The sequence below is a fragment of the Myotis daubentonii genome, chromosome 18 (assembly GCF_963259705.1).
Source record: "Myotis daubentonii chromosome 18, mMyoDau2.1, whole genome shotgun sequence".
Classification (NCBI taxonomy): domain Eukaryota; kingdom Metazoa; phylum Chordata; class Mammalia; order Chiroptera; family Vespertilionidae; genus Myotis; species Myotis daubentonii.
In genome coordinates, this window is record NC_081857.1 from 18,271,253 (window position 1) to 18,298,207 (window position 26,955).

Here is a 26,955-nt window from a genome sequence, read left to right on the forward strand (position 1 = left end):
GGTATCTAGTATGTAGTGCTATACATATAACTTATGGTGCCAAAATTAGCACATCCAATTGCCTGCTGCTGATGCAAACTATTAAAGGTACTTTGCAGGAATTCTTTGCACCATGGGATTAATATGCAAATGTTGTTTGTGTGCTCATTCATTACTGAAAGTCCTGGGGAAACTTATTTTTTCCAATAGCAATGAGCTTAAAGTATTTGGGAAAAAATATTCACCTGTCATCTTACATCTGAAATAAGGACTGATGTAAGGTTTTAAGGTTTCTTCTCACAGAGAGACACAAACACTACATTAAGCTAGTGTTTTCTAAACCAAAAGAGGCACACAGGAATCTAATGAGTCAGCTGGGACAAGATGACTATCCAGTGGTAGCTATTCTGGGTTAGGAAGTAAATGAGGTATTTTCTGCATATTTCACTGGCACTTTGACACCTTCCCTTTATCACACAAAAACCATCAGGAAAGGAAGTCAGTTCACCTAGAGGCTAGTTCCTGCCTATATCTATTGTTGGTTGTTCTGAACTAAAACTAGGTTGGCAAGTCTGAGCCCAATGTGATAACTTCTTTTTTTAATGACTCTGTATATGTTCTATTTAACACAGGAAAATTAAGTTTAAGCAGCAAAATCCTTGAAATTCTCAGTTCCTAGGTAATAATACTTAAATGCAAATAATATGTGAGACTACTTTGGGTTAAAGTTTTCCTCTATTACCATTGATGCCAAACAGGTATTCTGGTGGCTAAAATATGTTTTTCAAGTATGTTTTGAATATAAGAAGCTTCCAATTAAAATTTTTTAACAGTATGGGTTTTGGAGTGATTTAGAAATAATATTGATAATAACCACAGTTGCAGTTCGTTTGTCATAATGCATAAAATGTACTAGGTCCCTAAAACAGTAGCAAAACTATAAAATACCTGTTTGAATTAACAAAACAATTGGTTATACCTGGTATACCTCAGGCATGATATTTTTGTGTGACTTTTGAAGAGTTTTTATTTTTGGCTTGTATGCCATAAAAGCTTTACCATTACTCAACGTGTTTTAGAATTTCTTACATGATCATATTTTTGAGGAGGAGCCCCTGGATTTGGGAACATGATATAGTGCTAAAATTCTTGCTTACTACCTATAATCTCTCTGGGCCTCAGAATTCTTAAAGTTGAAGTAGGCAAAAGAGGAAATACAATTAGGATATTTTTGCAACTCCAGAGTTACCTTTAGAAAAGTATGAGTCACAGCCCAGCCAGTGTTGCTCAGTGGTTGAGTGTCAACCTATGAACCAGGAGGTAACAGTTTGATTCCTGGTCAGGGCACGTGCCCAGGTTGCGGGCTTGATCCTCAGTAAGGAGTATGCAGGGGACAGCCGATCAATGATTCTCATCAATGTTTCTCTCCCTCTCCCTTCCTCTCTGAAATCAATAAAATATTAAAAAAAAAAAAAAAAAGTATGAGTCACAGAAAACTAGTGTCAGGCATTTATTTGTATCCTACTATGTTCCAGAAAAGGATTTGAAGAGTCTTTTTACTAAGACATAAGATACAAGGTAAATTAGCTGGGTGTAAAAGAGAACAATAAGCAAGGAAACACCAACATATGAATCTTAAATAATAGGGCCAAGCCACAAATTTGGTCCCATAAACAGGAGACTTGTTAAATAAGTCATCCATGAGAAAGGATATTCTTCCATTTGCTACAACATGGATGGACCTTGAACACATCATGTTAAGCAAGACAGGTCAGAGAAAGACAGACACTGTAATGATAACACTTACATGTGGAATCTAAAAAGTTTAACCTGTAGAAACCAGTAAAATGGTGATTAGCAGGAGCGGGGTAAGAGTGATACGTTGGAGCATACAAATTTGGCAACAAGTAGCAAATAAGCCATAAAGATCTAATGTAGAGTATAATGAATATAGACAATATAAATTACATAATGTGATAAATATAACTACACAGCAATCATTACAATATATAAATAACAATACTGTACTTAAACTTACACATTTACATGTTAAATTTAACTCACTTTTTAAAAATCAAGAAAAAAATCATCTGTAGGTTAAAAAGAAATTACGTGAAGCACCAATATCCTTCATAATAAATCCTTTCTGAAGACTCTTAAAGTGAAACATTGATCAATCAGAGTTTATGGAGAGGGATATACTCTCGAATGCCACAGATTCTTGAAATTAATAGATGGCCAACAAAATATTTAAACTTCACTATTAATAGCTTCATCACTTGTTGGAGGTTGAATAAGAATGAGAAGCAAAAGCTCAATTATGAAACGGTATGTACAAGGTTGGTATCTTGTGAAAACAGGAGAATCTAAAAAGGACATTTGAACAGGTGGCTAAGGGATTGATAAAATTTTAGCCTTTTGGAGAAAAGAACAAGATACCAAACTCATGAAAATGAAACTTATGAAATGAAGTGAAATATCCAGCAATTTAAGAATGGGGTTGCTATATTAAATGGAAGGCATCTATCAAAGGCTACTTGCAAGTCATGAAAAGATCCATCTTTTACATTAAGCTAGTGTTTTCTAAAACAAAAGTATCAAGTCTTGAAAGGCACAGGGCTTGAAAACAACAAAAAAAGCATCTGATAAAGGATTTGAATCCAGAACTCTCAAAACAATTTTTAAATGGGCAAAAGATTTGAATAGACACTTCAAAGGAGATAAATGGGTTCCAATAAGAACATGAAATTATGCTCATTATTATAAATCACTAAGAAAATGTAAAAAGCAAAATGTCACATTAAAACTGAATAATACCAAATTCTGGTTAGGATGCAGAGTAACGAACTCATATTATTGGACAAATCAGAAAATGTAAGGTCACTTTGGAATACAGTTTAGCTGTTTCTTAGAGAAATACCCTATAACAGTAATCCCATTCCTAGGTATTTATCCAAGTGCAAGGAACCCATGTTCACACAGAAACCTGTGTGAATAAAGCAGCTTTATTCACAATTGTCAATTAAAACTGAAATATTCTGCCCTAACCGGTTTGGCTCAGTGGATAGAGCATCGGCCTGCAGACTCAAGGGTCCCAGGTTCGATTCCGGTCAAGGGCATGTACCTTGGTTGCAGGCACATACCCAGTGAGGAGTGTGCAGGAAGCAGCTGATGAATGTTTCTCATCGATGTTTCTAACTCTATCCCTCTCCATTCCTCTCTGTTAAAAAATCAATAAAATATATTTAAAAAAACAAACATTCTTCCAACTAGTGAATGAATAAATTCCACTCATGCAATAGGATACTACTTGGGAATAAAAAGAATTGAAGTACTAATAACACATGGATGGATTGCAGGAGGATGCTAAATGAAAAGGCAGCCTCAAACGGCTCTATTTATAGCATTCTGGAAAAGTAAGTTGGAAAAGTCTAGTGCAAAGTGGTGCCAGGAACTTCGATAGGATAATCCTCATGGATGCTTCTCATGAAGTTCTCACCAGCTCCTCACTACGACACAGCCAAGAGTATAAAGTAGGCACCCCTTACCCTGGTGTGACTTTCCCCATCAGTCCACTTTGGTTCATGGCATGCATATGATGGCTTCTGCTCAAAATATAATAGCCATACATATTAAAGAATGGAGATTTTAAAATCTGAAGTTGCTCTTCTAAAGATCTGCTAATTCATCAAAACACATGTCTGAAAGCAACCTGCAGATTCAATGCAATCCTTATCAAAATACTAATGGCATTCTCAGAACTAGAATAATCCTAAAATGGCTATGGAATCACAAAAGACCTGAAATAGCCAAAACCATTTTTTTTTTTTTACTATATATTTTTATTGAGAGGAAGGGGGAAAGAGATAGGAATATCAATCGGCTGACTTGCACGACCCCCACTGGGGATGAGCCCGCAACCTGGGCCTGTGTCCTGACCTGAAATTGAACTGTGACCCGGTTCATAGGTTGAAGCTCAACCACTAAGCAACACTGGCCGGGCAGCCAAAACAATGTTAAACAAGAACGAAGTTGGAGGTACCACAATCCCTGATTTCAGACTACAACAAAACCACAGTAATCAAAACAGTATGGTACTGGGACAAAAAGACACTTAGATCAGTGGAGCAGAACAGCCCAGGAATAAACTTGCTTATATGGTCAATTAATCTATGACAAAGGAGGTAAGAATATACAATGAAGAAACAACAGCCTCTTCAAAAAGTGTTGGGAAAACTGGACAGATAGATGCAAAAGAAAAAAAAAACTGGACCACTTTTTTACACTTACACAAAAACTAAAACTGTATTAAAGACAAAGTATGACCTGAAACCATAACGCTCCTAGAAGCTAACACAGGTAGTAAACTATCTGACATTAGCCTCTATAATTTATATGTCCCACAAGCAAGGGAAACAAAAGCAAAAATAAACAAATGGAATATTACTCAGAAATAAAAAAGAATGATATCTTGTCATTTGCAACAACATGGATGGACCTAGAGGGTATTATGCCAAGTAAAATAAGAAAATACTATAAGGTTTCACTTGTATATGGAATCTAAAAAAACAAAACAAATGAACAAACCAAAACAGACTCATATAAATAGATCATACTGATGGTTGCCAGGGGGAGAAAAAGGTGAAGGGGAATACAGTCAATAATACTGTGACAAGTGTGCACAGTGACAGACAATTACTAGACTTACTGTAATAAAATTAAAGATTAGAAGAGAAGGCAACAAGGGAGGGGGGGGGGGAACCTGACATTTCAAAGAAACAAAGACTAAAAAAGTTTAAAAGAATGTTTCTAAAAATAAAAAAGACCAAAAAAATCCCAAACCTAACATTAGAAGAAAACACTTTCACAAATCAATAAAATTTAAGAAATGTTGAACTAATTGACAAATTAATGCACAAAGTAAAAGACACACAGACTAAGGTAAAATTAAAATGCACATAAATAAGAGTGAAATAGGAAGTAGCAGTTAATAGGAGTGAAAAGAAACGCTCTGAAATGCATAACATAGATTAAAAGACAGGATAGAAAGACGGGGAACAAAGATGAGCCGAAACCCAACAGTAATAACCAAAAGCAGCTGATGGATTAGGACCTGAAAAAAATTCATTTGGTCCACGGGAAGGGATGTTTTGGCTCCTGGGGAGCAGAGGGCTTCTTCCCCTGGTGCAAAGCAGACAGCACTGTGAGCCCCAGCACTTCGGGTGTGAACAAAGCTCAGTGGATCCTGCACAGACTACTAGTGAGCATTGTGAGTACGTTCTCTTTATAATCACACCTTGCACACATTCAGAAATACAATTTGGAAGTAAAATGAAAAGTTAAATTTTACTAAAAATAATTTATTACTTAAAAAAAAGCATTTATAATAGAATACCAAATTAGATTTAATTTACTAACAAAAGCATAATATACTCCAAAAAACAAGGACTTCCAACTCGCAGTATAAGTAAATAAGTCAAACACTTGGTTTACCTAGAGGCAAACGTCAGTCACTGCCACCTAATCCATTACCTCATGCTGCTTCACATGTAAGGGGAAACTGTATAGGGGTCTCCCTGCTCCTCGCTAGAAATGCACCGTTAAGTGACAAGCCTAGGGCAGAAGAAAGGCTGCTATTAAAAGTTGGAGCAGAAGTGACAATTCTATTTTCAGCACCTTGGGGAAGTGGAAGGGATGTGCATTGCATTCACCAGGTCTACATGGAAGATGCTAATCATAAAACAGTCCAGGGTAAGATTTCATTTGTGGAATAATGGTGAGTATGGTCATGTCCTAATTTTTTCTTGGAGTTTGTTAGTGTCCCTGATCATGTAACCATATATTCAGGGTTGAGAGAGACGCTAATGCTGTGCCTTCTTCAGGGGCCACAATGGCTTCTGCCCTAAGGTGACTAAAAAGCAGCTCTCCTTTCCTTAAACATTCTGGCTCAGTATCAGGAGTGGAGGTAGGAAAGTATTGTCAACGTCAGAAGAGTTGAGTTCACAGTTTATCCCACAATGGATGCATTAGGCTTTTTAGAGAACCTCAATGAGACTGTCAGTAATAAGCAATCACCTTTTTATACAAATGAGATTTCTTACAAGTCTCTTGGGTTTGGCTCAAAAGGCTGAAAGCTACTCTGTTGTTCTTGAAGACAAATGCAATCCTTTCGAGTTACCAGATTAGGTCCTATCATTGAGCATGTCTTCACTCCACCCCCTGTTCTTGGCCTCCATATACACAGATGCATTGCACTGCTGCATGGCACACTCCATCTCAACCAGCTGGCGGCATCCGATGGTTAACTTTTCCCTGGGGAATAAAGAAATGTTAAATCACTGCAAGAGAGCTGGTCAGGTAAATGAAAAAACTTCAGACAACAGGATAGCACTGAGATTTGAAATACATTATTTGATATTTGAGAGAGAAAAATACCAAGAGTTACAGTTTCTTAACACAGACAAAACATGGGAGGATAAGCACTTAGAATAGTTCTCAGATAATCAACATGAAGATCTTGATCCTGGAATTCTGGAAATTGGCAGACCTGCTATCAACAAGCCAAATTGGATGCTTAAAAAAAGTCCTTTGTATGGTTTCTGAAGGACCTCTCCTAGATGTTGGGCTGATGTTAACATGTTCTAATCTGAGTGGTAAGCAAGGCTGGGGGGCGGGGAAGTAGAGCACATATTTTTGTGTTGTTTAGTTTGAGAGTTAAAGAACAGGTAGACTATAAGATTCTAAGAGAATGCTTCTCCCTAGGAACAGACACTAGAGGGGATAGGAAGTTGACAGGGTTTCAACTCTTAAAATTGCTGAAATAAGTTATCTGGCAGTTAAATGAATATTTATTATTCAAAACCAGAGGTGGAAGCAGAGTAATGCCTAATATATGCCATGCCTACGAACAATTTACCCAAGATGAAGCCTACTTGGACTCTCAAGTGCCTAGAGTCCAGATCCCATTGAAACCTATTTAAATCTAGAGATTGTCTACATAAGTTCACAAAGAATACACAGCATCTGACACATTAGGTGTTCAAGAAAAGGCAGTTACTTTTATTGTGTAAATGACAATAACTATTTCTTTGGCACTAAGATTACTCCCAGCCATCTCCACTTGGTAAAGATCACTAGCTCCCTCTACTTAGGAATACACTTAAGCAAAACATTGCCAAAGAAATTTAAAGGCCTAAATTAGTGGCATCCCATATTTATACATTGGAAAACTTAATACAATGATAATACTCCCCAAACAATCTACACGTTTCACACAATTCCTATCAAAATTCCAACAATCATTTTTGCAGGAATGGAAAAGCTGATCCTAAGAGTCACATAGAATTTAAAGGACCCCAAATAGCCAAATTTTGAAAAAAAAAAAAAGTATTAGAAGACTCACACTTTCCAATTTTGAAAAGTTACCCTAAAGCAACTTTAATCAAAACAGTGTGGTACTGGCATAAAGACAGACATACAGACCAATGGAACTGAATTGAAAGTCAAGAAATAAACCCTGATATACATGGTCAATTGATTTTCGACAAGGGTGCCAAGGCCATTCAATGGGAAAAGAATAGTTTCTTCAACAAACAGTGCTAGGACAACTTGATATCCACATGTCAGAGGAATTAAGTTGGACTCATACCTCATACAAAAATTAATTCAAAATGGATTAATGACCTGTTAAAGCTAAAACTATAAAATTCTTAGAAAAATATTTGGAGTAAGTACTCATAACCTTAGCCTTGGCAATGAATTCTTACATATGACACCAAAAACCCAAGCCACAAAAGAAAAAACACACAAATTGGATGCTATCAAAATTAAAGCTTTTCAACTGTAATTGAAAAATAAAAAATTTTTTAAAAGTAAAAATGCAAGAATTTATATGACCTGCCCAGCAAAAATTCTGTTTTGTCCCTTTGGGACAATATAAACAGTTCACATTTTAAAGAAAAAATGCAAATAACCCAGACGCACTTTTGATAAAATCAATTCTGATGAGGTGACTGCAATTTTTTTTCCCTTCTACCACCTGGTGCTCTGCCCCGAGCACCTGTTCGGGTTGACATTTACACAATTTTGCATGGCTCAAAGATCCTTGTTCTCTTTTATGTCTTCGATATTTTGTCTGGTTTCTTATCTGGCAATGTTATTTTGGGGTAAAGTGTAACATAAAATATGATTAAACAGAAATCTCTCAAAAAAATAAAAACTTGCAAATTAATATATCTCATAAGGGTCTAATATCCAGAACATGTATGTCATGCTGCCAGGTGCCAAGGTGGTTGACAGTCAACAAGCCAAACCAAAAGTAACAAGACTTGATTCATTTACTGCGACTGCAAGTAAGGGGTCAAATGAAGGTGTCAGCTCCCTAATGCTCGGTTTTCCCCACAGAATGACACCAGGCAAGGCTCAGACAATATGCAGTGCAGAGAGGGGGCAGTATCTCACTAATGAGGAGCCCCGAACTAAGGTCCTGCCTCTTCGTTGACCCAAATGGCTAAGGGTGTCTTAGTCCTTTCAGCCTGCCATAACAAAATATCATAGACTGGGTGGGCTCTAAACCACAAATTTATTTCTCACAGTTGCAGAGGCTGGGAAGTCCAAGATCAAGGTGCCAGCATAGCTACATTTTGGTGAGAGCCCTCTTTTATAAGAACACTAGTGGCCCAGTGCACAAAAATTTGTGCACTGGGGGGGGGGGGTCCCTCAGCCCGGCCTGTGCCCTCTCGCAGTCTGGGACCCCTCGGGGGATGTCCACCTGCTGGCCTAGGCCCACTCCCTGGGCAGCCTGGGAGCCCTCGGGGGATGTCCACTTGCCAGCGGGGAGCAGGCCTAAGCTGCAGTCAGACATCCTTAGCGCTGCTAAGGAGGCGGGAGAGGCTCCCACCACCACTGCTGTGCTGGCAGCCGGCAGCCTGGCTTGTAGCTGAGCAGAGCTCCCCATGTGGGAGCACACTGATCACCAGGGGGCAGCTCCTGCATTGAGCATCTGCCCCCTGGTGGTCAGCGTGTGTCATAGTGACCAGTCATTCCCAGTCATTCTGCTGTTAGGGTCAATTTGCATATTGCCCTTTTATTATGTAGGTTAGAGGCCTGGTGCACGGGTGGGGGCCGGCTGGTTTGCCCTGAAGGGTGTCCCGGATCAGGGTGGGGGTCCTGCTGGGGTGCCTGGCCAGCCTGGGTGAGGGGCTGATGGCTGTTTGCAGGCTGGCCAAGCCCCTCAGTGGGGACCCTCACCCCATGGGGGTGTGGCCAGTTTGGGTGAGGGGCTGAGGGCCATTTTCAGGCTGCCCACAGCCCCTTCAGGGTGAGGTGGGGGTCCCACTAGGGTGCCTGGCCAGCCTGGGTGAGGGGCTGATGGCCATTTTCAGGCTGGCCACGCCCCTCAGCAACCCAAGCTCCCAGCCTCTCCTTTCTTTCTTTTTTTTCTGGGATTTATTTATCTTCTATAATTGAAACTTTGTAGCCTTGAGCAGAGCCCAGGGCTGGCCAAGGCAGGTGGGAAGCTTGGCTTCCTCCATCGCTGGGGGCAACCCAAGCCTCCTGCTCACTCCAGCTCCATGGCTGCCGCCATCTTAGTTGGGTTAATTTGCATACTGGCTCCTGATTGGCTGGTGGGCATGGCTTGAGTGTAGTGGGGGGATGGTTAATTTGCATGTTTCTCGTTTATTATATAGGACTAGAGGCCCGGTGCACAAAAATTTGTGCACTCGGGGGGGGGGTGGGGTGGGGGGGTCCCTCAGCCCGGCCTGTGCCCTCTCGCAGTCTGGGACCTCTCGGGAGATAACAACCTGCTGGCTTAGGCCCGCTCCCAGGTGGCAGAGGGCAGGTCCAATCCCTAGGTGCAGCCTCTGGTCGGGCTCAGAGCAGGGCCGATTGGGGAGTTGGGGCGCCACCCCCTGTCATGCACAGAGCAGGGCGATCGGGAGGTTGTGATGCCACCCTCAGTCACGCTCAGGGTAGAGCCGATTGGGGGGTTGGGGCACCGTCCCGTCACACTCAAGGCAGGGTCGATGGGGAGGTTGCGGCGCCACCCCCTGTCACGCACAGAGCAGGGCCAATCAGGGGGTTGGGGCGCCGCCCCCTGTCACGCACAGAGCAGGGCCCATCAGGGGGTTGGGGCGCCGCCCTCTATCACCCACAGAGCAGGACCGATCAGGGGGTTGGGACACCACCACTCTCACACTCAGGGCAGGGCCGATGGGGAGGTTATGGCTCTACCCCATCACACACAGAGCAGGGCCCGTGGGGGAGGGAGGGGTTGTGGCCCCGCCCCCTGTCACACACAGAGCCGCAGGGCAATCAGGGGGTTTGGGCGCTGCCCCCTGTCACGCTGATCCCGGTGTCGGGAGGCATATTACCCTTTTACTATATAGGATAGAGGCCTGGTGCACGGGTGGGTGCCAGCTGGTTTGCCCTGAAGGGTGTCCTGGATCAGGGTGGGGGTCCCCACTGGGGTGCCTGGCCAGTCTGGGTGAGGGGCTGAGGGCTGTTTTCAGGCTGGGGGTGACTGAAGCTCCCAACCGCTCCTTTTTTTCTTTCTTTTTTTTTTATTCTGGTCCAGCTTTAGCTTTGAGGCTTGGCTCCAGCTCTTAGGCCTCTGCTGCTGAAAGTAGGTTTCTGGCCTTTGTTTACAATGTTGCGATCCTGCTGGCTGAAGCCCGGGACTAAAGCCGGTTTCTGGGGTTTGGTTTAGCTTCTATATTTGTTACATAGTTGCTTAGAGTTGCAGGTCAGAGGCCTGCAGTGGCAGGCAGGGAACGTTGGAGTCCTCCGTCACTGAAGCAAGCAAGCCTCATTCATGTTAGTTTCAAGCTGCCTGGCTGCCGGCCGCCATCTTGGCTGACAGTTAATTTGCATATTGCCCTGATTAGCCAATGGGAAGGGTAGCGGTCGTACGCCAATTACCATGTTTCTCTTTTATTAGATAGGATTATTCCCACTTTGAGGCTCTACCATCATAACCTAATCATTTCCCAAAGTATGATCATTATCTTGGGCAACAGGATTTTAACATATAAATTTTGGGGGGACATAAATATTCAGAGCACAGCAAAGGAGAAGAGCTAGGAGCAGAAAAGCATTGAGTCAGAGTGGAGAAAAATACTATGGCCAAGGCCTCCAAAAAGAGGTCTCAGTAGAGGTGCCTCAGCCAAAGCCCCCCAACGGAGGCCTCCAAATGAAGTTGCCTGGACTTGGAATGCAAGTACGCATGTGAGCATGCCCAGGGGCAGGGGGCCTGAGCATTGCCTGCAACCCCCTTGAGAAGGCTGCAGTTCACTGGCTGTCTACGGAATCTGGTATGGAGAAGGCAGATTTCCCCAATGGAGCCCGCCAGATAAAAGCCATATAAATGTCAATGGTCAGGTCTAAAAGTTCACACATAAGATTTCGGCCTGGAGCAAGATTCCTCGTAAAGAATTCTTACAACTCAACAACAGAAAGAAAAACAACCCAATTAACAATGGGCAAAGGGCTTGAACAGATATTTCTCCAAAGACAAACAAATGGCCAACAAACTTATAAATGTTGGTGAGCACACAGAGAAATGAGAACCCTTGTACATTGCTGGTGGGAAGGTAAAATAGTGCAGCTGCTTTGAAAACAGGAAGTTCCTCAAAAGTTAAACACAGAATTACCATCTGACCTAGGACTTCTACTCATAGGTATACACCCTTCTCAAACTATAAAGAACTGAAAGAATTAAACAAAGGCAACACTATTCACACTAGTTTCAAAGTGGAAACAACCCAAATGTCCAACAACAGATGAATGGATCAACAAAATGTGATTATACATACAATGGAATATTATTCAGCCTTTAAAAGGAATGAAGTGCTGATATATCTACAATGAGATGCATCTTGGAAACACCATGCTAAGTGAACAAAACCAGACACAAAGGGTCATATGTTGTATGATTCAACTGACAAGAAACACCCAGAATGAATAACTCCATAGAGAAAGAAAGCAGCTTAGTGGTTGCCAGGGTTTGGGGCCAGAAGGGGAGAACAGAGAATAACTACTTAGTGGATATGGAATTTCCTACTGGGGTGATGGAAATGTCTTGGAACTAGACAGAGGTGACAGCTGCACAACTGAATGAATGCTCTCAATGACACTGAATTACACACTTTACAATGGTTGTTAATTTTGTTATCTGAGTATTACCTCAATTAAAAAAAAGAAAAAAAGTATATACTTTTGTATTATCTTCTTTCACAAATAATATAGTCAAATGTACTACAAAGTATTATTGCATTTATAGACACAAAAATAATATAATTATTTTCTAATTAAGACCGAAACATCAAAGGTCTAAATTTGAATTCTAGATTATTTTTTTCTAAGGCTTTTTCTGTCTGAGGTTTCTTGGACAGACCAGGGGTTCTCAAACTTGACCATGCCCTGGACGGACTGTCACAGAGATGGCTGGGCACCAACCCCAGAGTTCCTGATCCAAGAGGTCTGGGGTGGAGCCTCAGAGTTGGCATTTCTTGCAAGTTCCAAGGTGATGCTGACACTCAGGTCCTGGACTCACAGTTAAGACAACTACAGCTCGAATGTAAACTTGAAGACACTACCAGGGACCTGGTTCCTGGAGCAGGAAAGCAGTCATTCCTGAAAGCACTTGACAGCAAAAGAAAGCTTCTGATATACAGCCATCTTAGGTAGTAAATTGGACATGCCAGGTGCTTTATGAGGCTAATGTCACAACTAGCTTGCATTTTATCTAGAAAAAAATGACCTTAGGGACTTGTCTCACAAACATGCCAGGACAGTCTGTCAAGAACTTACAGGGCAAACAAAGTGACTTAAACCTACTCCTAACTTATTTCTCATACATATAAGACACTACACAAGATATATACTTGGTAATCTGTTTTATAATCTCATTAATTTACCATCCTGGATTATATATATAAATATCAGAGAGGACGGGAGAGGGAAAGATAGAAACATCAATGATGAGAGAGAATCATTGATTGGCTGCCTCCTGCACGCCTCCTACTGGGGATTGAGCCCACAATCTGGGCATGTGTCCTGACCAGGAATCGAACCACGATCTCCTGGTTCATAGGTTGATGCTCAAACACTGAGCCACATCAGCCAGGCCATCCTGGATTTTCTGAGCAAACTCCTCATCTGCTCAGGGTAAATAGCACACAGACAGATAGCAAGAGCAAAAGCTAAACAAAGAGTCTACCAGCTACAGAAGACAGAAAAGTTAACTGGTTTATAGACAGTGAACACGGAGGTTTTCCAGTATCATGGAATTCAACTTTGGATCAAAGCTACTGTCAGTCTGAAACCTCAATTCCTTGTTTATCAGAACCTAAAAAAAGTTTTATGCTCTTCAACTACTTAATTACATCCCTATTGCAGTAAATATGATGTTGGGCATGTCAACAGTCTACTTCCTCACAAACACTTTATATTAAAAAACAAAGAACAGGAAATTCAGACATTTTAAGTAATTGCTCTTCTTAGCATTCTCAGAGGTGGCCAGCTATATATGCAAGCTAAGTCACTCATCTATTTTCATCTCTGAGCCACCGGAAAACTTTGCCATCTACTATCTATTGCATTTGGCCCCATGTCTAATATGAACCACTGTCTCCTTTGGCAGCTTATTTGAAAACTGAGCTGTGGACTATACCAGAGGCAAATATGGGAGATAGATAGGGCAAATAATTTCAAAACAACAGCAGAGTAACAAATCTAAAGCTATTAATCAAAAGCCTGCTAAAGAGCAATTGCCATCTTTCAATGCATTCAAGATATTAGGTATATTTGATTTCAAAATCATCTTTTTGGGCATAAGAAGGAGCTTATTAATATCATAGTTCAAATCCTTGGAATTGTAAGTGGAAAGAAAACAAATTAGAACTTTGACCATTTAATTTTGATCTCTGTACCCTCCCTACTGCCTACCACCCTCTCCAAAAAAACAACAACAACCTTCCAACTATTCCAACAGTATGGGGAAGTTAAACTAATTTTAGAGACCTGATGGAACCATTCTGCAAGGGGCTCTGCGCTCCAATTATCTACAGTGGGGTTTCTACACCTTCAAAAATATGGCTAAGGTTCATAGACGTTAGAGTCTAACACAAATCTCATGCACACATTTACATGTAAATTGGTTGTAAAGATCTATAAATAAGAGTATAACTGATTGATAGTCTGAAGATTACAGTAAAAAAAAAACACATTCTCTCCCCCAGTTACAACATCATGCATGCCCACTGCCTTCAGATTTTCTGGGAAAACTTATTTGAATCTAATGAGTGAACTTCATAGCTGTACTGCGTAATGACATTTGTCCTAGCATCTTGACCATCAAATTTATCAATTAAGAGTTTTAACAGAAGCACCTTGATAGTTAACTTAGTTCCTGAGCCTGCACATAAAATTTTGTAACCACATTATAAATAGCAAAAAAAAAAAGTGACTTAGTGTTGCAGTGGCATATTACATAGCAATGAAAATAAAAAATGCAGTCAGTTCAGCTCCAACACTTATTCCAAATGCACATATTTGTTCCAACACCACTTATATAGTAAAGAGCAATTTGAGCACATAACTGTCCTATGCACAATTTCAGTAGTGAGAGATGCTAGATGAACATAGAAAACTGTACCCAGCTGACCCAAGCTGCTTAGAAACAGACAGAACACACTCATGCACACACCTCAAACAGCTACTTCAGCTTCCTGTGTGTATGGGCTACATCCAATCACACTTAGTGCTATGACTTTACATTCAATTCTAGATAACCCTTCTTCCAGCACATCACACTAACCGATGAACTGCGGCCTTCCAACAACCACTTCTATAAGCAACCTGAGCTCTTTTACAAGGTAAAGTATTAAATCTATTCTAGCATTTATATATTTTCTAACCACTAACATGTGTAAATCTGGGATACCATTTTGATTTTTCAATGTGTCCCTTACATCTTTGAGTGGTATGCTCCAGCCCCATTTTTTTCTTATGCACTCCGAGGTTTCTACTGCATGCTTTTGCGTAGAGCATGGGTGATATTAGGAATGCACCTGTCATGTTATAATAGAACTAATTGTGCTCCATGCATCAACATGGTGAATCTCAATGTTGACTTTCAAAGAGTAAGGGTGACAGTGAAAGATTTAGGTTAAATGTGTTTTTGTTCCTCAGGATTTGTTTGTCTGGGCCCAGGGATGGAGAATTCAAACCTATACCCTGTGTATACAAGAATCAGATTTATACTAGTCCTTTTTTGTTACATATGAATGCTAGAAACCAAATTATTTGTTTAAAGAATATATAGTGTGTGATACTGCTAAATTAATCCCTTTTTAAAAAACTAGAAACACTTAAAATATTTTTTTACATATATTTTTATTGATTTCAGAGAGGATGAGAGAAGGAGAGAGAAAGAGAAACATCAGTGATTAGAGAGAATCACTGATTGGCTGCCTCCTGCATGCCCCAAACTGGGGATCAAGCCTGCAACCCAGGCATGTGCCCTGACAGGAATCGAACCATGACTTCCTGGTTCATAGGTCGACACTCAACCACTGAGCAACACTGGCCAGGCCCCATATTTTTAATAATAAATAATATGTAGTAAAACCATAAAGATAAAGTTGAGAATTAGAAACACAAAATCACTGAGAGGATGGAAGGGAGGATACAAATAGGACTGGGCAAAGGTCTATTTTGTCAACTGAGTATTCTTTATACCTGTTGTTCTTCAAAACATGGTCTGGGGAATGCCAGCCTCTTTCAAAGGGTCTGAGATGTCAAAGAGGCCAAAGCTATTTTCTTGACAAGACTGAGACATGATTTGCCTTTTGCAATCTCACTCTTACAAGAGTACACAGAAGTTTCCCAGTGATACATGACGTGATTATGGAAACAGAATAAATGCAACAGCTATGAGAACCCAGCTTTCTTTTATTAAACCAGACAAAGAGATGTGCAAAAATATACAATGCCATTCTCGTCAGTAACACTTTTGGTTTGGGAAAAATTCTTTTCATAATTCTATGTTATTGACCTTAACATGTAATTAATTAACTACTGTTATTTTTAAATAAGTATTTTAAATTTATCAATTCTAATTTCTAATACAGTAAATACAGATAGATATGACCCACAAAAACAAAAGCTCTTTGAGGGTCTTAAATAACTTATTTTTTTATTTATTGATTTTAGAGAGAGAAGGAGGGGGAAGGAATAGAAGAATGGGGCAGGAGGGAGGTAGGAAGGAGAGGAGGAGGGAGAGGAAAGGGATAAGGAGACAGAGAGAGACAGACAGACATCAATTTGTTCCACTTATCTATGAATTCATTGGTTGATTCTTGTATGTACCCTGACCTGGGATCAAACCCACAACCTTGATGCACATTGGGACAACACTCTAATCACATGAGCTACCCAGTCAGGACTTCCAATAACTTTAAAATATAAAGGAGTCTTGAGGCCAAAAGTCTGACAATTATTTTAAACCCATACACACACACACACACACAGCCTTTTTGTATGTATGAAATATTTTTATACTAATAAAGGTAAAAACTCATAGTGTATTGAACCATAAAAAACAAAACAAAAAAACCTCTTCACCACCGGTGTACCTATGTATAGATATGACTTACCGATACTCAGTATGTGAAACACAATCATAAAGTTCCTGGGCAGTGAATTTGACACTTTTATTTACCTGAAAAGAACCAAGATATAGTTACTAAAAATGCATATTAATTTAATATTAAACAAGTAGTAAGAACACAGAGTGGCCCACATTCTGAGAAAACAGAATGTCAAGTTTCTAGTTCTTGCGTAGGAAGGACAGAAGACTGAGAATCAGAAGCTCAATGACCATAATGCTAACACTGAACTATATGTAAAAATATTAGTCCTATTGTTTCAACCTAATCTGTTCATAGGACTGGTAGTGAGATGGCCTTGAGGTTAATAAAAAAATCTCAACAAACAATTGCTTTGTAGATCAAATGGGAAAAAAATGTACTCCATGAAACCAATTCATGCTTCAGTTAGCCTGACCTCTTAAAATATTTGTGATTTTCAATATTTATTTTCTAGGAAAAGTAAATAACTTATAAAAAAATAAAATTTAAAATACTAAAAACTTAAAGGGCTGAAGTGGATTTGGGGTAGACTATATAAGTAGAAACAGCCACATCTTGTTTATATCCTAAACATTAGAAATAATTCAAGCTGAGAGAAAAAGTCAAGTATTCAACTCTAACAACATTTGAATACTATGCTGACCCTTTCAAAAATTATTACTGAATAACCTTCACTTCCATTTAAATATGAAGGTTATAAACTATATGGAAACATCTATCTGTTTAGGAAAAAGTGTGATTTACAGACATTTTCTAAAGAAATGCATTTTTCAGACTATGGAGGTCTAAATAGGTAAATTAACGTGTTTAAGTTCATAAATACGTATTATAATCCAGACATAACATACAATACTAAAAGTCCTTTATCATACACAAGCTAGTGGTGTCACCTGTAGTACACACAAAAGCAATTCTGTATTTCTTGAGGTTTCGCTACTGATTTAGATTATATTTTACTTATGTGTAGGGAAGAATCTAGAAATTTGTAGAGGAAAACTCCCTTTACCAGATAACTCAACAAACAGCACAGTACCTAAATTTTAAGAACTTCTGAATTAGTGAAAGGGAAACTTAAATGAGACTATCTCCTATTCAATTTATTTATATTAACTGGTATGCATTCATTAACACTACTTAAAAGACTCATATCATGAGTGTCTTCTATAGATTTAAGGGTATTGCTTATTTGTAAAAGTTCCATCAGCTTCTTCAGTATTTTCATAAAAAATTCACATTTGTGTAGAAAATGTTTCATTCACTCAAAGTTAAAAATACATAGTTTTTAAATATAACACTTTAACTGTATATAATCCCAAAATTTTACTTAAAATTTGTCATTTAATTATATATATTTAATATATTTATAATAAGTGTATTAAATTGGTATATAATTTATCATAATTAACTCCTTAGGTACTTTACAATTTTTAAAATTATATTCTAAAAATGTCCTAAAATATGTACTTAAACTATCAACCAGTCCAATTTCTCCTTCTTTACATGTTCTTCTCTGGTCTCAGGGCCTTCACTATTTTCACTATTACTCCAACATACCAGGACCTATAATATATCCAAACTTAGGCAAGCAAATGTCAACAATATTTCAGGTGTCTGATCAGAGAATGAAGGGAATAACGTATTGTCCATCAATTACTGAGAAAAATCAGCTGAGATTTTTGAACCTTGTATAATATGAATAAAAAATAGTTCCTTAAGCCTTCAGTGTATTTTTAGAAAAATGAGTATCTAGATGACGCTTTAGTTTTAAAAGTTATCATCCACAGACATTTGGACACTTATCCCAGAATACAGCTAGGGTACAAGGGTTCCAGGTCATAGGTGACTTACAAAAAAAAGACAGATAATTTACTACTAAAAAGGAAAACTGAAATACAAATTCATCACCTATATCACAGATTCTAGCCTGAAATATCTTGTTTCTTCATAGTCATTAATTTTGATTCAAGACATTTTTGATCATTCACATTGGGACATTTTAAATTACACTGTTAAATATCATTTTTATGCTCAAGTGTACAATTTTAATTCCCAGGGAACAAATAGTTAAAAGATGCCTTTGTCAGTGAACCTTATTAGAATTATGACATATTGTGGATTGTGGAATTGGTGTTATTAAATTCTTGTACTATTTACAATGAATGCCAAATATTGACATGGCTATATTATTAATTTTAAAAAAATCAAGAACAAAGGGCAAAGATTAAGTATAAAAGCCAAACATCTTAAAACTTTGGATGGTCCTATCACTGTTTATGAGACAAATGTCTCCAATGCAGTAATTGATATAGGAAAGGAAGTTCTGCTAAAAGAAATTATTTTAAAAATCTGGAAATCAATTCCACATATTCTTTTAACTAATGTTAGGTATTTTCTCCCAATACCTCAGCAACAGAAAGCACTAAGTATGTCCCACATTTTTCCAGGGTGTGATTTTAAAATTATCATATTATTTCCACAAATATACTTTCATAGTTAGAATTAATGACTCAATTTGAAATTTTGAAATTATCATGAAATAATATGAATCATGTCAAATGAAGAAATCATCCTAATCACATAGTATGGTTATGCAGTATTAGGCTGACTGTTTAAAAAATTAAAGACACATGCACTTGGAAAGCAAACAAATACGCGAACATGTGCAAAGAGCGTTAGACTAACAGAAACTGAAGATCAACAGAATTCTCCCCCTGGATCAGCAAGGATGGGTGAGAGGGCCGGCTGGCCCCCATTGGCCCTGACAGTCGGCCAGGCCAAGGGACCCCACCTGTGCACGAATTCATGCACTGGGCCTCTAGTATTATTATAGGGTTCTACTGTATGTTTTTACTTAAAGAATAAAAAAACAAACTATGTCACCAGAAACCTTCTGTGGCACTCAACAATTTAAAGTAAATATCAATTAAATAGCATACCATTACATTTTAGAACTCTATCATGTTAATTTATATTAAAATTCGTTTATGGTGGAAATGTGATAAACATTTTAAAGTATTGTTCATACCTCATGTTTGATTAGGAAGTTATAGAGGGTCTCAATATCTTGATAATTACTGTTGGGGGCCAAAATCCTAAAAAATAAAATATAATAAAAACATAGGAAGGGGAATGAATGGTTAAAAAAAAAATACAATACCTGAACTTTTCCTCAAAACATATCCATACTACAAGAGATAACTTGTTGTATAATAATCTTATTAGAATGTTTACAACCTTTTCTAGTTTTTATCAGTTAAAAATTATAAAACCATGAGCTTAATTCAACAGAGGACTTATTAAAATATTTTTGCTTATTTACATTGGTATTTGTATCATCAATTAATCAATAACCAGAAGTATTTTGTGAAATAATAGTTCACAGGTATAGATTTCTCAAAAGGTACATAGAAATGTGAAGTGCATTTGTACTCCCTATCATTTAAAGCTGCAGATAAAGCTTAAAGATCTCCCAGAGAAATTTTCAACCTATCCAACAGACAACTAATTAAACTGCCAGACACATGTACTAATAAAATATTTTGTGTTTTTATTTTTATTAATCCTCACCTGAAGATATTTTTCTATAGATTTTTAAAGAGAGTGGAAGGGAGGAGGAGGAGAGAGAGAAACAGCAATGTTTGAGAAAGACACATCGATTGGTTGCCACCTGCATGCACCTCGACTGCCCTTGACCAGAATTGAACCCTTCAGTTCATGGGCCGCCACCCTATCCACTAAGCCAAACTGGTTGGGCAGATTTTGTGACTAAATTCAAATAAAACTGTTTGAACTATCAGCATAGCATTATATGAAAATGCATTAGTAATCAGACCAATGCTAATACTGAATCATAAAAATAACAAAAAGTTATAAATATATAAATAACATAAAAACACAAAATAAATGGAAACAAGGAAAAAATAAAGACAGAATAACTTATTTCTCTTTCTAGCAGTAAAGTATTAATTCTCATTTTCTTATACTATGTATTTTTTAATTCTTTCAATATTAATTTTTTTTTCTTTAAAAAAAAAGAGGAAAGCAGTCCTTTCATTATGGTATAGTGGTTAGTAGCATGCCTGCCTGGATCTTTTGAGCTGTGTGAAACTTGGGTGAGTTCTGTGTGAGCTATTTTCCTTATCTGTTAAAAGATATGGATAACATTCCATACTTCATAGGGTTATTGTGAGAATTAAATGAACTACTATAGGGAAAGCCTTTATAACAGTGTCTGGTATTCAGCAAACACTATATATCAATTATAACAGTAATAACAACTATTATCATCATCTAGTAGTTTCAAGCTACAGAATAAGTGCATAAAGATCTAACTAATGAGAAATCAAGCCACCTCAACTAATTCTTAAATTCTGAGTGCCTTAATTACAACATCTCTTTGAGATCTGGCTCCCAGCATATGTGGTCAGTTTGGCTTAAATAAAGTTGTATAAAAAGTCAAAAAGAAAAAATATTGTCTCTAGGTCCTTTTACCCTTGCCAATGCTTAATATTGTCAGAGTTATTGTTGATATTGTTGGAGTTAACTGACCTAATAACCTTATTATATCTTTAATCTACTTGGCCTTTTTTTAGACTGTGGAAGAGCTTTCATAAATTTTTCAGGACACAGTTGAGTTTTTAAAGAGGCTATACTCCCTTGGAGGAGAAATATACAGAATATCTCTAAGAATATACAAAAATCTAAATAAGAATACCATTTCATAGAAACTTTTTCTCTCAAGTAATTTTAAAATACAAATAATCTCCTAATTGAAAAAAAAAAGACAGAGGATAATTATAATACATTGGGAGGGTCCATAAATAATTTGCTTTAAAAAAATGAAAACAAAGCTATTTAATAAGTTAAACCAATCTTTTAGAAAGATAATAGAAATAGTGTGTTTTAACCATGTAACTAGTGTAAACAAACTATTAGCAAAGTAGAATAATTTACACTTAGTCATTTTTGTAGCTTTGGAAATATCTAAAAACAGGGTAAGAAAATGAGATGAAATGAGATGTTTTTATTAGAAGCCTTATAAATTCCAAGCTGATAAGCACAATAGAAAGTACTAGTGAATAAAATTAACATTTTTCTGTCCTGAAATGCTTTACAAAAAACCAGTTTTGGGAAAATCAGTTATTTATCTATCACAAGAAGTCATATCCAAAGTAAGAAATAAAATAATTACATCATCCTAGTTTTCCAATTAGCAAATAATTGGAGAAATTTTAAGCTCCCAATCTGGCTTTATATTTTAAACAGTTTAACTGAGGTACAGCTTACATACCATAATATTCACTAATTTTAATACATTTACCAAACTGTACAGCAATCACTACAATCCAATTTTTGAACATTTTCTTCACCCACAAAAGGTCCCTCTTGCCTATCTATAGTCATTCTCTTTTCTCACCCCAGCTATAGGCAACCACTAATCTATTTTCTGTCTCTACAGAGTTGCATTTTTGGACTACACTGCTTTCTTCGTCTATAACAGTGGTTCCCAACCTTCTTATTGCTGCGACCCTTTAATACAGTTCCTCATGTTGTGGTGACCCCCAACCATAAAATTATTTTCATTGCTACTTCATAACTGTAATTTTGCTACTGTTATGAATCATAATGTAAATATCTGATATGCAGTATGTATTTTCATTGTTACAAATTGAACATAATTAAAGCATAGTGATTAATCACAAAAACAATATGTAATTATAGATGTGTTTTCCGATGGTCTTAGGCGACCCCTGTGAAAGGGTCGTTCGATCCCCAAAGGGGTCACGACCCACAGGTTGAGAACCGCTGGTCTATAAGATCTTTCCTCTCACCATCACAAAAGCATAGTTGTACTATAAATAACAGCATACAGAGTCTAGATGAGGCCAACTCTAGTGGAAAACGTCTGACCCTCACAATGTATGTGGTAAGTGAAAAAGCTCAAAATGCCCAGATCAGAACAAGACCCCTTTATTCTCTCATTCAACCAATATTTGAGACCTACTATGAGTCAAGAACTATTCCAGGCCCTTAGAAACAACAGTGAACAAAAACCAAAGACTCAGAGTAGACCAAAGCATCATAGTTCTAAAAAGCCCAGGAAAGAAAAAATCCTGACCCAGCAGAGGAAGATAATGAAGGAAGAATATCGCATTCTTCTCTATTTAAGTCTTTTCTTCCCACTTTTTAATTGCTACTTTTAACAAACTAGTTTACAAGTTATTTCTGTGATGAAATGCCAGAATTTGAAGTTTGTAAGAAAGAAGTTATTTTCTCCAAATGTAAACACTTGATTACCTGATAAACAGAACAGAATTATATTCAAATGAAGAAAGGTTTATTAGTATGTCAACATCATTCATATATATTACTGTTACAATCAAAATAAATCAATACATATTATTTCTTAGAAATAAAATATACATAATAGGATTGGCTACAAAACTTGTTATCCTCAAAGAATGTTTTGAGGTAAACTGGGCCACAAACAGACCAGACAACCTTTATTAAAATACACTCAATTTAGGGCTGAACTTCAACTTCATCATGTCCTATGAACATTGAGTTTGTGAGAATGGAATTTGGCCTGATATTTTAAAAAGTTGCCAACTTTTACTAACTAGAAGTACAGCTTATTGTAAATACATAAAAAATAAAATGGAGAGAAATGGTTTATGGATTTTTATGCCTTAGTAATTCCCCACACAAAATTCTTGAGAGGTCAGCCTTTCTCACTGTTTTTTTTCTTATACCAGTATGAAGACAAAAGACTCTTTGAGTGAAATTACCCTTTGATGGCAACTTTGAAAAAGAATAACAAAATGAAAGAATTAGCCCTTAGAGGAAATAAAATACTTTTCAGTAAATGGCTATTTTTTCTTTATAAATATATCTACACTTGTCCTTTCATGAAAAATTCATAACAATCAAAAAGTATTTATTATATGCATACTATTTTTCAGATGTATATTATTCTACAAGCTACAGAATATAAAACAAAATTAAAAGACACAGTTGCCTATCTTCAAGTTGTTTATTATCATTGAAATTGGAATCAGAATTGGGAAATAGGTATCTGAAGTAGGATTTAATCTGAAGCTCACAAACCACTTACAAACCAAGTCTGATCTGAATGTACTTTGGTTTCTTTTGTAACAGCATCAACAATAACACATAATGTCTTATTGAACACTTACTCAAAGTCTGACACTCCTTTTAACACCCTGAATTAGTTATGTGACTTTGATCAAGTTACCTACTTTTCTGCACCTCAGCTACTCACCAGTGAAATGAGGAGAAATCTAGCTTTATGTCATGTAAAAAAATAATGACCTGCCCTGACCGGTTTGGCTCAGTGGATAGAGCATCGGCCTGCGGACTGGAGGGTCCCCGGTTCGATTCCAGTCAAGGGCATGTACCTTGGTTGCAGGCACATCCCCAGTAGGGCGTGTGCAGGAGGCAGCTGATCGATGTTTCTCTCTCATCGATGTTTCTAACTCTCTGTCCCTCTCCCTTCCTCTCTGTAAAAAATCAATAAAATATATTTATAAAAAAAATGACCTGTAATGTTGAAGATAAAGGGAAAAAATAACAAAAAAGGACACAAAAAAGCTCATCTAGCAATATTAACATACTACAAAGTAAACTTGGAGGCAAAAAGTACTATCAGCAGTAAAGAGAACCAATTCACCAGGAAGATATACCATAACATCAAAATATATAAAGCAGATGTTGACTGCATTACAAAGAAATTGCAAAGCTCACAAATACAACTGGAAATTTTAGCATCAATCACAGAACTGGTCAAGTATCAGCAAGTATTTGATCTAATGGACACAGAGGAAGAAAACAGAATCGAATCAGGTGATATTGGTTAAAATAATAAGTTTTGTTTAAGCAGAGTATGAGCTGAAAATTCACAACTGAACCAAGAACAGAGGTAAGATGGAAAGTACAGTAATATTCATAAAGAGATCGGAGTAGATAAGATCACAAATGGAGAGCATACAGTGATGTGGTGGTGATAGAATACATCTAAGGATAAGCCTAGAAAACTCACTGCCAAAGCATTAAGTATAACCAAAGTTCCTGAAGTAACAATTACGTTTCTCTAAGGTTACAAGTTTAAGTACTATTCAATATTTACCTTTAACAGGTATGGCAGGAAAACATGGTTGTAAGGTAAAAAATAGTAACAGCATTACTGTAGAGCAGAGGTTCTCAACCTGTGGGTCGCAACCCCTTTGGAGGTCGAACGACCCTTTCACAGGGGTCGCCTAAGACCATCGGAAAACACACATATAATTACATATTGTTTTTGTGATGAATCACTATGCTTTAATTATGTTCAATTTGTAACAATGAAATTGGGGGTCACCACAACATGAACAACTGTATTAAAGGGTCGCGGCATTAGGAAGGTTGAGAACCACTGCTGTAGAGCTTTTTGTTGAGACCTCAGAAAGACCTAAGAAGGTGTCTTGTAGAATTTTTCAGAAACACCGAAGGCCCTTTAAGGGGCTTAAGAGCATGCCTCACAAATCTGTCTGTTAAACAAGACTTCCAAAAATGTTAAGGGCATTGCCCATACCAGTTTCACAGGGAACCCAAGGAGGAGAAGGGTTTATTTCAAGGAAATAAATTTCAAAGAAAGTTGTGGTTGTGGTTTTTGTCTAATGAAGTGAACCCCAATAAGATTCATAGAAAACAGTTTTTTAGTTGGCATGTTCTGGTAAAAGTACCATCACTTGAGCGAAACAGGATAGAGATAATATGAAATGGAAAGGGGTCTTTGGACTCTTCCTACCTTTTACGGGAAAGACCAGGCTGAGAATGCTCCTCCGCTGCAGTTTGCTTTTTTTTACGGTAAAAGTCAAGGCCAAAATTAAGAACCCAGCGAGCAGTCAAGAGCAGCTGTAAGTCATTCCCAGGCAGCAGGACTGAGCCCTAATCAAGGGCCTGACCTGGATTTTAGATTTACTCGAGATCCCTGTGCCTCTTATTTTCCCCCTTTGTAATGTGAAGGTGCACAGTAGTTATCTTACGTCTGTCTTGATATTATGTGTTGGGAACTGGGCAGGGTTCCTTGTATTAATTAGGCCCAGAGCTTAACTATGTAAAGGAAGAATAGTCATTACAGCTTAATTTCATGGAACACACTGAAAAATGCCTCTAATTCTACACACGAAATATTTTACAGGATCACATCCCTTCTCTTGTTTACAACTATTTCCAAGCAATCTGGAGGAACTGTTGACTTAAAAATAATTATAGTAATCATGAATTGTGCTCTATAGTATAGAGCAGCAGTCACCAACTGGTAGTCCGCAGACCACTGGTGCTCCGTGAGGTCCGAAAGGTTGGCGACCGGCGGTATAGAGAACACAAAAACACAGAAAGTTTCAAAATGCATTAAAAAAAAAACAAAAACCTCTTCTTTTTGCTCCTCTAGTCCTTCCAACAGCACTGAAATTAAGTATGTAAAGTGTAGCCCTAGCCGGTTTGGCTCAGTGGATAGAGCATTGGCCAGCAGACTGAGGGTCCCTGGTTTGATTCTGTTCAAGGGCACATGCCCGGGTTGCAGGCTCGACCCCAGTAGGGGCATACAGGAGGCAGCCCATCAATGATTCTCTCGCATCACTGATGTTTCTATCTCTCTCTCCCTCTCCCATCCTCTCTGAAATCAATGAATATATATTTTTAAAAGTATGCAAAGTATATATTAAATTTTATAAATACCTAGAGTGGTTTCTTGGATCTACATATTCTAACAGAGAAACACCAATAGACAGCATGATCTAGGACTGACAGCACTGTTCTGAGTTGGACTTAATCTTTTATATTACTGAAAAACAGCCTTGAGGACACTGATTGCATCACTTCTCACTAGGAGCAAATGATTGGCCTGCCACGATGTTAAAAGTTCTTTAGAGGCACAAATAGATAAGACTAATCCTAAAGTCTAGGTCAGCCGTGGGCAAACTATGGCCCGTGGGCCGGAAATGAATAAAACTAAAAAAAAAAAGACCAATACCCTTTTATGTAATGATGTTTACTTTGAATTTATATTAGTTCACACAAACACTCCATCCATGCTTTTGTTCCGGCCCTCCGGTCCAGTTTAAGAACCCATTGTGGCCCTCGAGTCAAAAAGTTTGCCCACCCCTGGTCTAGGTTCTACTCTGTATCCTTTGTATGACGACTCTGTAGGATGGAATTGGAACTGATCATCTAGCTTTATCCAACATATTTACTACATACTTACTGTTTCAGTTAAATTATTATAATAGCCCTTATTTAGCACCTTTAATTGATTTCCCCCATT

The 26,955-nt window shown here is 37.9% G+C and overlaps 1 protein-coding gene across 5 annotated transcripts in view; it reads right to left on the reverse strand.

The window, feature by feature from the left end:
• SWT1 (SWT1 RNA endoribonuclease homolog) overlaps positions 1-26,955 on the reverse strand; it is a 70,985-nt gene that overhangs the window by 4,408 nt on the left and 39,622 nt on the right. For 2 of the 5 annotated variants that reach the window (XM_059675583.1, XM_059675581.1), the window contains 2 exons: positions 19,657-19,723; positions 16,638-16,702 (listed from right to left, as the gene is read on the reverse strand). In XM_059675583.1, coding sequence (XP_059531566.1) covers positions 16,638-16,702; positions 19,657-19,723 — 132 coding nt within the window. Of the gene's footprint in view, positions 1-192; positions 6,292-16,637; positions 16,703-19,653; positions 19,724-26,955 lie in introns of those variants that run through there. The other 3 variants (XR_009449953.1, XM_059675582.1, XR_009449954.1) reach the window with 3 other exon arrangements.